The sequence below is a fragment of the Coregonus clupeaformis genome, chromosome 33, assembly GCF_020615455.1.
Source record: "Coregonus clupeaformis isolate EN_2021a chromosome 33, ASM2061545v1, whole genome shotgun sequence".
Taxonomy (NCBI): domain Eukaryota; kingdom Metazoa; phylum Chordata; class Actinopteri; order Salmoniformes; family Salmonidae; genus Coregonus; species Coregonus clupeaformis.
The window spans coordinates 33,474,648-33,485,156 of NC_059224.1; the positions used below are offsets into that span (position 1 = coordinate 33,474,648).

The following is a 10,509-nucleotide window of genomic DNA, read 5'->3' on the forward strand; positions in this document are numbered from 1 at the left end:
TGTGCTATCCCACAAGCAATGTCCTTAATCAATAACATGGCGCTGAAAAATAATACACGTTCAAGTAGCAGTCTGAGAAGAGACAGATACTGTACCTAAAGAATGGCAAAACATGGTCCAATGATGCAAATATCCTAATGATAGTTTGACATGCTATGCTGTTGAGGAGGTCATTCACGGTGCTCCTATGGCCCAATTCATGAACACACACTGACTAGGTTACAATGCATAGTGCTTCTTCTTAGGTTATTCATCAAAACAATTAACCCAGAAGATGTCTAGGGCACTCCTTCCTGCAGCACTCTGCACATGTCAGGTAATTGATATGCAGTGTGTTCCACTGACATGAAGACACCCAACAGATCACTCACTGGTGGGATTCACAATCTAAGATTTTCATTCGATAAAGATAGTAATGAACGATAGTTTACCACATCAAGCAAGTTACATTTCAAGAATAATGTAAATGTCGTTTTTCATTATAATACATCAATGACAGTGAAATTATCAGAAATTGACACATTCTCTTATACAAAGCGTATCTGTAAGTGAACCTATTTGAGCCATAATGCACTGAACCTGTAACCGTAGGCTATGTGCAGCTATCCTTTTGTCTAAGTGCATGGGCTTTGGAGACTAAAATCCGTTTCTTTATTGTGTCTGCATGCTCCCTTGTCCTTGCACTAGACGGCACTAAAATCCCTGCACTTGGTTATAGAAATCTATGGAGAGCGCGTTTCACAGCACGTGATGTGGCTTTCTAAAGCGATGCTTCATAAATATGCAGATAAAAAAACCTCAGACATCGCAGCAACCAGAACTTTAGACCAGTGCGAAGGACACACATGAGAGCGCGAATGCCAAAGGAAATGAGCGCCCATCAAGAAACCTTATAAACCAATAAATAACCACTTAGATACTTGTATAAAGATATTTTCTGTATAATGTTAAATGTTTTTACCTTTCCTTGTTTTGATGATTGGATGTATAGTTATTTAGTCAGGCATTGCGCGTCAAGGTTGGATTAATGATTGGATACAGTTTGGGTGGAGGACGTCTACACCTGGGCGAGCAATGTGAAGGTAAATGCATTTTTAAATTGTATTTCATTTACCATTTTAATTTATTAAATAATAATTTTTTCCCCAAATGACAGAGTCACGTATAATTGAATTTATTGCGATGTATTAGGCTATCATAAATTATTTAGGTCTATGTGTCCTCCTAATTCAGAACTCTTTAATTCATTTCACAGTACAAAACCGCTATTAAAGCCTGCATTTGTATTGACTTCAACACATTAACCTAAAAGTTAACGAAGCCTATACAAATGGCATTGAATAGTAGATCTATAATATATTTGTTTATTCTATTAATTTAATATCTATTAATTAATTTGAAAAATAAAGGTGAAACCCATTGAAAGAATAATAACCAATTTAAGGGTAGCCTATAGTGGTGAAGGTGAAACTAACGTCTACAAAGTAGGGCATTTATCCTATTAGTCTAATACTTTGACATTGTTAATGCAGAAAAAGTGATAATGAATTTAGGACTCTTGAAATACATTTAGTAAAATATAAATCAATGTTATAAAGGCTTTATTCACTTTAGATAACGGTATACCCCATCAGCTTCGGTATGACTGCACCTGTGTGCACCATCCTATGGCAGCTGCTAATCATGAGAATGATTGCACAAAATATCAGTAAAGGGAATGTATAACAGGAGTCGTATTTAGTGATCTCATGTATTCAAACATAAACAAAATCGACTGTCACCTGTTGCACATGAGTTATCTGACAGGAATGGAATTTACTCTCTGTGTGATGTGCAGGGCAACAGCTTATTACCAGTGAACTACCTTTGCCCGTCCCTAATGGTCAGCATACTCTATCAATTTTTTAAATAAAAAAGACTGCCTCTCAGGCTAATGATTATCATTAGATAATTAGAGTGTAATACAATTTATAGAATGAGATATAGCAGGTTGTAGTTAAAACACCCTGATGATTTTGCGCATTCAAGCAATGTGAGAAAAGCCCAATCTAAGACATGGTTTAATTTTGGCAATGGAATATGGGATTCAATGCCATTCAATGCCAGCGTCAAATAACATTCAGCTCAGACACCCATACATACCCCACAAGACATGCCACCAGGGGTCTCTTCACAATCCCCAAGTCCAAAACGAATTCACGGCAACGCACAGTATTATACAGAGCTATGATCGCATGGAACTCCCTTCCATCTCCAATTACTCAAGCAAACAGCAAAACTACCTTTAAAAAAAGATTAAACAACATCTCATGGAACGGCGGGGACTGTGAGGGGACACACACACAAAAACACAGACACTAACACACACATCATTTTTTCTTGTTGTATTGTTTGTATTATTATTATTATTATTATTTTATTTTTTATTGTTTGTATATCGTTGTATTTTTTATTTGTGTGACTGGCCTTGTCTATCAGTGTACCAGTGTTTTGTTACTTTTTATGTTTTGTGTTTTTTGTGGACCCCAACAAGAATCACTGCTGCCTCTGCAAAAGCTAATGGGGATCCAAAGAAAAAAAGAAAAGCATAATTATGTCTGTGCTTTCAAATTTCTCTTGTTCAATGTTAGGGTGTTATAATGTCCACAAACATTTCTCTCATCATTTCATAGGTTAACCAGGGATCAGCTTAAACTGCAGTGTTCACCTCTCAGGCCCAGTCATGAAGTCTGTGCTAGATAGTGTGGCTGACACCACCTTCCGGACTATAACCTCTGGACTGCAGTACCTGGGCTCCAACGATGCCAGCTATGATGACACCACCATCAACGCTGACTTCACTAAGGGTGGATTGTCTGTCCAGAAGCCTCTCTCTGATTTCCGCAGTAACTCTTTCCCAGACAAGGTGGCTGGAGATGAGGAACTCATCCTCAAAGGCATTCCATTCTTCCCTACCAATGCCACAGACCTGTTTGGCAACCGGAGTGGCTTTGGAGATGAGGGAACCGGAATCCAGTGTGGGGAGAACTTCATGGACATGGAATGCTTCATGATCCTTACCCCTAGCCAGCAGCTGGCTGTGGCGGTGATGTCACTCACCCTGGGCACCTTCACGGTGTTGGAGAACCTTATCGTGCTGTGTGTGATCCTCCAATCCCGCACCCTGCGCTGCCGCCCCTCCTACCACTTCATAGGCAGCCTGGCTGTCGCCGACCTGCTGGGCAGCGTCATCTTCGTCTACAGCTTTCTGGACTTCCATGTGTTCCACAGAAAGGACAGCCCCAATGTGTTCCTCTTCAAGCTGGGTGGAGTCACCGCCTCGTTCACAGCCTCTGTGGGAAGCTTGTTTCTCACTGCTATAGACCGCTACATCTCCATCCACAGGCCCATGGCCTACAGGCGCATCGTCACGCGGACCAAGGCTGTTATCGCCTTCTGTGTGATGTGGACTATCTCCATCGTCTTCGCAGTGCTCCCTCTGCTGGGCTGGAACTGCAAGCAGCTCAACTCGGTCTGCTCAGACATCTTTCCGCTTATCGATGAGAAGTACCTGATGTTCTGGATCGGGGTGACCAGTGTGCTTGTCTTCTTCATCATCTACGCCTATATGTACATCCTGTGGAAGGCCCACCACCACGCCGTGCGCATGCTGAGCCGTACCTCCCAGAAGAGCCTGGTGGTGTACTCGGCGGATGGGACTAAGGTGCAGACCATGCGCCCTGAGCAGACACGAATGGACATCCGCCTGGCCAAGACACTGGTCCTCATCCTGGTGGTGCTGGTCATCTGCTGGGGCCCCGTGCTGGCCATCATGGTCTACGATCTGTTCTGGAAGATGGATGACGATATTAAGACAGTGTTTGCTTTCGCCAGCATGCTCTGTCTGCTCAACTCAACTGTCAACCCAGTAATTTACGCCCTGAGGAGCAAGGACATGCGACACGCCTTCCTCAGCTCGTGCCAGGCATGCTGGGGCAGTGCCCAGCAGCTGGACAATAGCCTGGAGTCTGACTGCCAGAGCAGGCACATTGCTGCCAACAGGGCTGCAGAGAGCTGTGTGAAGGCCACTGTGAAAATAGCCAAAGTGACCATGTCTGTCTCCACTGAGACATCTGCAGAAGCTGTCTAGCAGGTCATCATCATGTCACAGCGATATTGTGTCACGAGAAGGTGGTGGACCTTCCACAGGATGTAATGAATTACACACATAACTAAATGCTTCAGCGGTTCATGACTTAATTGTTTTATGTTTATGAGGTGTGCCGCTATATTGTTACAGTGCCTAAGTGCCAAATAGAGTTTTAAAGTGATGAAGAGAGTGGATGGAGACTGTTGGCCTTAGACTTCACGATGATCAAACTGTAGAAGGCTTAGTATATTTTTGTACTGTGAATTCAGGTTCTGAACCAATGATATAGTCATTCATGGGATAAGGGGCTAATTAGGTTTTGGATTAGAAGTATGTTTTAATATGTTATCAAGATGCCAATATGTGTTCCATAAAGAAGACAAACCATGTAGGCTTTGAGCAGCCAGAAGTGGCTTTGTCCAGGCGTTATGTACAAATATACAGTGTTGTGTGAAGAGTTCCATTTTATTTACATAAGGGTCTAACTTTAATATGAATTTACTTAAGACATGTATGATCCATAAAGAAACAGAGGAACAGTTGCTCTTGTATTTTCTTTTTATACCTGTCTGAGTTTGTTAATTTTTTTTATACAGAAATAACTAACAAGACTTAGGATAAATAAAGTCTGACCTGACTTTGTGTAGACAGCTCCATTGACTGTTTGAGTCATCTTTCATATAGAAGCTGGATGAATCTGAAAACCACAGTCTTCAATTTAATGAAATAAATGTGCCATTTGAAGCCATAATAAGCTAATCTGCTTTAAATACTTATGAGATGTGTTCACTAAGTCAGAAATCTACAATGTCATGCTCTATAAGTTATTCGGCTTTTCACCTCTTTCACTCTACTCTTGGCTATAGTGGTATGTTTTCAATAAAAATGAATGTATAGAAAACAATTGTACAGTGTTACATACAATGCAGTTCAAAAAAGTTATTTAATTATGAGTCTGTCTTTAAAAAAGTTTGTCAACATAACAATGTATTGTATGGCTAAAGCTTGAGCACAGGTCATGAAAATTGAAATCTGTTTGCTGTGTGCTGGCCACACTACCATAATAATAATAGAACTACATTCCATGGATTGAATTCAGATGACTATTAAGTGGATTTAATTTAATTCAGTACATTTGTGAATAACCTTGCCACTTGATAAAAGATTTTCAACCTACTGTTCAACACCTCATCAAATTGTTTCAGTGTTACCATAAATAAATAAATAAAACGTAGTACTGTTGATGAGGATTATATTGATTTTTGAGGAGATCACAAAAGCTACCCTAGTGCAGGCCTACAGCACAGTTTTTAGATAAACAAAACAAGAAGATAGCCTCTCTGTCAGTTTTTAGGTTGACTGCAGTACATTTTTATCAAAAGCAAGCCTTTCATTCATTAGCTAACAAAACATTAGAATGAGCCTCTTACAAGTGTTGATGAAAATTGTCATTTTCAATTATATTATATAGGACTTTTAATCTAGAACTATCACTCAGTTAGCATTGTTCTATAGACATTTATCTTGGTGTTAAACTACTACCGACAGCTGTTTACCAGTATGCTTTGCTGCCTCTTGTAATGTTGAGTGTTGGAAATCAAATGTCAACTGTTAAGTGGCTTCTGTACGGTGGTGGCATCTGAGAAGTCTGTGGGGGAAAAGAAATCTGCGGTATTCAACTGTTTTTTTTCGTATTGCAATGTAATGTTTCCAAGCTTTTGAATAAAGTCACAGTTGGCTATCATGTCTGCTGCCCAAGTTCATGATTATTTGATGAAGAGCTGTAGGCTAGTAGGTATAGTGTGTTCAGCCTACAAAATACAAGAAAATCACAATAGAACACATTTGATAAACTCATGAACTGTAATAAGTGACCCCAAGTTCCTGTTCGAATAGCACCCTTCCTTCCTCTCTTATTTGAAGTAATCTCTGATAACAAGGCGTTAGATATGTCACAAATAGGTGTAATCGTGGATCCACTCATATAATTTATACAACTATACACCCATAGCTTATACACCTACACCAACCATGGCAGGTACTGTATGTTATTACTCTATCTCAAGAAGGCTGGAAGGCTGGAAGGAAGGACACTGAACAGAAGTCTATTTTGTCGAGGAATAAAAGGGGCTCCATGGTCAATCCAACATCTGCAGTGGCGGTACAGGATTTACTGCAGTGGCGGTACAGGATTTACTGCGATGCGGCCTCCGCAGAAGTCAGAGCAAACATACTTTTTGCGCTTCGTGGAGCAGAGCAGAGCTGTTGTGAAGGAATTTGTCAAGGAAGAGCGTTTGTGTTTTTACAGAACCTCCCTCCCCCACCTACCGTCAACCAATTATGTCAATGCGGAGCTATATGGAGCCCTCTGCATTGTCACAAAATTTGAGAGGCGCACGGTGATGCGGTATGCACCTTGATTTGGCCTCTGCACCCCTCTGGAGGCTCCGCAAATGCGTCACACATTTTCGGATCAAGCATAAATTGGATTTAAAGGGAAGCATGGCGTCCTGACGCTTTCTCGCCCTCTTGTGGACGATATACAACACTGCCCTCACTTTCTTACATCCACACAGGATGGGAATATCCCAACAACTCTTCATTGTCCACGTTATAGGCCTTTTTGGAAGATGGTTAATCAGAACAGGCCTGCTGTGATTACAATCTTGCAGGATGAATAATGATAATACTGCCAAATACAGTTGTTATAAACTGAGGGGCCTGGGATTGTGTGTCCCCTGTAGCTCAGTTGGTAGAGCATGGCGCTTGCAACGCCAGGGTTGTGCGTTTGTTTCCCACGGGGGGCCAGTATGAAAATGTATGCACTCACTAACTGTAAGTCGCTCTGGATAAGAGCGTCTGTTAAAATGACTAAAATGTAAAAATGTATGTATAAAGCACCTCATATTGAGTGCTGATCTACAATCAGTTCCTGCTGTCCATGTAATCTCATCCATTGTGATCTAAAATGGCAAAACTGATCCTTAATCAGCACTCATACTCTAAGACGCTTCATACATAGGACCCCCTACGTGGGACAGTGCTAATAGCACTGCTATACCTACTATAAACAGACATGCCTTTTTTGAACAGTTCAGATTTACAGCTGAACAGAGACACATGAAAGAGGCAATTCGATGAATATGATTTCATAGGATGTCAGTTCAGGTATAATCTCTTGTGGACAGATCTACGGAAACATAACTGGTAGGCCTACACTCTAAAAAGAAACCTTTCCTGGAGTATCCTTTAGGGGTTCTTCAAATTGAAACTGTGGGGGAACCCCTATAAGTTCTTCAAAGAACCCTTTCTAATGGATCCTCAAATAACCTTTTGAAGAACTTTTGGGGTTAATTTTTGAACTAACCCCCTCCCCTGTTATTATTATTATAACAATAAAAACAATAACACAACATTTTAGTTCTCAGTGTAATTAACTATGATTTTAGTGGCAAAGCAGAATTTCCAAATATGAGGTCAACTCCCAGCAGAGCCCCAAACTCTAAAAATTGGGGGTTCAACAAGGGTTCTTCTAAGCCCCTCAAAGTTCTTCAAAGAACCTTAGGGTTCTTGGCACTGACATTTGCCACCAAAAGGTTCTTCCAAGAATCCCATTGGAGGTGGGGTTAATCGAGGAACCTCCTTAGTTGGTGAGGGTTATTGCAGGAACCTAACTGCCCAACTGAAACATTTGGATTTGAATTTGAAAGGACAGCAGGTGCAGGCACTTAACTGAAAAATGTAAAGATCTCCTCAATGTAAGGTAAGGTTTGTCCCTTGCATGATCTAAATTGATATTGTTTTCTGATTATACCATCTATCTTTTCATATTTGTGCAAATCTTTCTAAGACAGAAAAGGGACACAATTCAATGGATATCAATCAACAAAGAGGTAAGGCTTGCGAAAGTATTCACCCCCCATGGCATTTTTCCTATTTTGTTGCCTTACAACCTGGAATTAAAATGGATTTTTGGGGGGTTTGTATCATTTGATTTACACAACATGCCTACCATTTTGAAGATGCAAAATATTTTTTGGTGTGAAACAAACAAGAAATAAGACAAAAAAACAGAAAACTTGAGCATACCCCCCAATACTTTGTAGAGGCACCTTTTGCAGCAATTACAGCTGCAAGTCTCTTGGGGTATGTCTCTATAAGCTTGGCACATCTAGCCACTGGGATTTTTACCCATTCTTCAAGGCAAATCTGCTCCAGCTCCTTCAAGTTGGATGGGTTCCGCTGGTGTACAGCAATCTTTAAGTCATACCACAGATTCTCAATTGGATTGAGGTCTGGGCTTTGACTAGGCCATTCCAAGACATTTAAATGTTTCCCCTTAAACCACTCAAGTGTTGCTTTAGCAGTATGCTTAGGGTCATTGTCTTGCTGGAAGGTGAACCGCCGTCCCAGTCTCAAATCTCTGGAAGACTGAAAGGTTTCCCTCAAGAATTTCCTTGTATTTAGTGCCATCCATCATTCCTTCAATTCTGACCAGTTTCCCAGTCCCTGCCGATGAAAAACATCCCCACAGCATGATGCTGCCACCACCATGCTTCACTGTGGGGATGGTGTTCTCGGGGTGATGAGAGGTGTTGGGTTTGCGCAAGACATTTTCCTTGGTGGCCAAAAAGCTCAATTTTACTCTCATCTGACCAGAGTACCTTCTTCCATATGTTTGGGGAGTCTCCCACATGATTATTTTTTTCTTTAAGCAATGGCTTTTTTCTGGCCACTCTTCCGTAAAGCCCAGCTCTGTGGAGTGTACAGCTTAAATCTCTGCTGTGGAGCTTTGCAGCTCCTTCAGGGTTATCTTTGGTGTCTTTGTTGCCTCTCTGATTAATGCCCTCCTTGCCTGGTCCGTGAGTTTTGGTGGGCGGCCCTCTCTTGGCAGGTTTGTTGTGGTGCCATATTCTTTCCATTTTTTAATAATGGATTTAATGGTGCTCTGTGGGATGTTCAAAGTTTCTGATATTTTTTTATAACCCAACCCTGATCTGTACTTCTCCACAACTTTGTCCCTGACCTGTTTGGAGAGCTCCTTTTTCTTCATGGTGCCGATTGCTTGGTGGTGCCCCTTGCTTAGTGGTGTTGCAGACTCTGGGGCCTTTCAGAACAGGTGTATATGACAGATCATGTGACACTTAGATTGCACACAGGTGGACTTTATTTAACAAATTATGTGATTTCTGAAGGTAATTGGTTGCACCAGATCTTATTTAGGGGCTTCGTAGCAAAGGGGGTGAATACATATGCACGCACCACTTTTCTGTTATTTATTTTTTAGCATTTTTTTAAATAAGTTATTTTTTTCATTCTACCTCATCAATTTGGACTATTTGGTGTATATCCATTACATAAAATCCAAATAAAAATCCATTTAAATTACAGGTTGTAATGCAACAAAATAGGAAAAATGCCAAGGGGGATGAATACTTTTGCAAGGCACTGTACCGTCCTCCTCCCTTCCCTCTTCAATGAATATCCCATAGGCCTCTACATTATGGACAAGGTATGTCTATGAAAACCATTATCAAAACAGTTTTTTTTCCATTCACATTTATCACGGTAAACATCAACACATTAACATCAACACGCCATAGTATATACCCATTGGACTTGCCCAATGGGTATATCCTATGGCGTGTTGATGTTAATGTGTTGATGTTCTCCGTATCCATAGCCAGAAGGATTTAGCAGTGCCTGGTGATCGAACAGGTTTCCTGTTATATTCATCAGAGGTGTAGGGAGGGTGAAGTCTGTGAATCCCAAAAAATGTAATTATACATATGATTAACAAAACACACAACAGTATTCATACTTTGGTTTTTGTGGTGAATGTGAATGAAAGAAACCTGTTTTCATAATGGTTTTCATACACATACCTTGTCCATAATGTAGAGGCCTATGGGATATTCATTGATGAGGTAAGGGAGGAGGACGGTAAATGTGATCTGCATAACATACCAATACCAATTGACATACCTTTGTATGCCTCATTGTCTGTATACCTGCAGACACAGACACAAAAGTGAGAAGTTCAGTCATCTGCACCCAATACAGCTAGCCTTCAACATATTCTTATAGCCTACATATTCTAACCTCTTTGTTGATTGATATCCATTGAATTGTGTCCATTATCTGTTTTAGAAAGATTTGCACAAATATGAAAAGATAGATGGTATCATCATAAAACAATATCAATTTAGATCATACAAGGGACAAACCTTAGCTTAAATTGAGGAGATCTTTACATTTTTCAATTAAGTGCCTCCCCCTGCTGTCCTTTCAAATTCAAATCCAAATGTTTCAGTTGGGCAGTTAAGTTCCTGCAAGAACCCCCACCAACTAAGGAGGTTCCTCGATGAACCCCACCTCCT

General features: G+C 40.7%; 1 protein-coding gene across 1 annotated transcript; it reads left to right on the forward strand.

The window, feature by feature from the left end:
- Positions 1-821: 821 nt before the first annotated feature.
- On the forward strand, positions 822-5,873 carry LOC121549030 (cannabinoid receptor type 1A-like). Its single transcript, XM_041860819.1, has 2 exons — positions 822-1,082; positions 2,673-5,873. Exon 2 carries the CDS (start codon positions 2,723-2,725, stop codon positions 4,127-4,129), a length of 1,407 nt encoding a protein of 468 aa, XP_041716753.1. The 5' UTR covers positions 822-1,082; positions 2,673-2,722; the 3' UTR covers positions 4,130-5,873.
- The last annotated feature ends 4,636 nt before the right edge of the window (positions 5,874-10,509 follow it).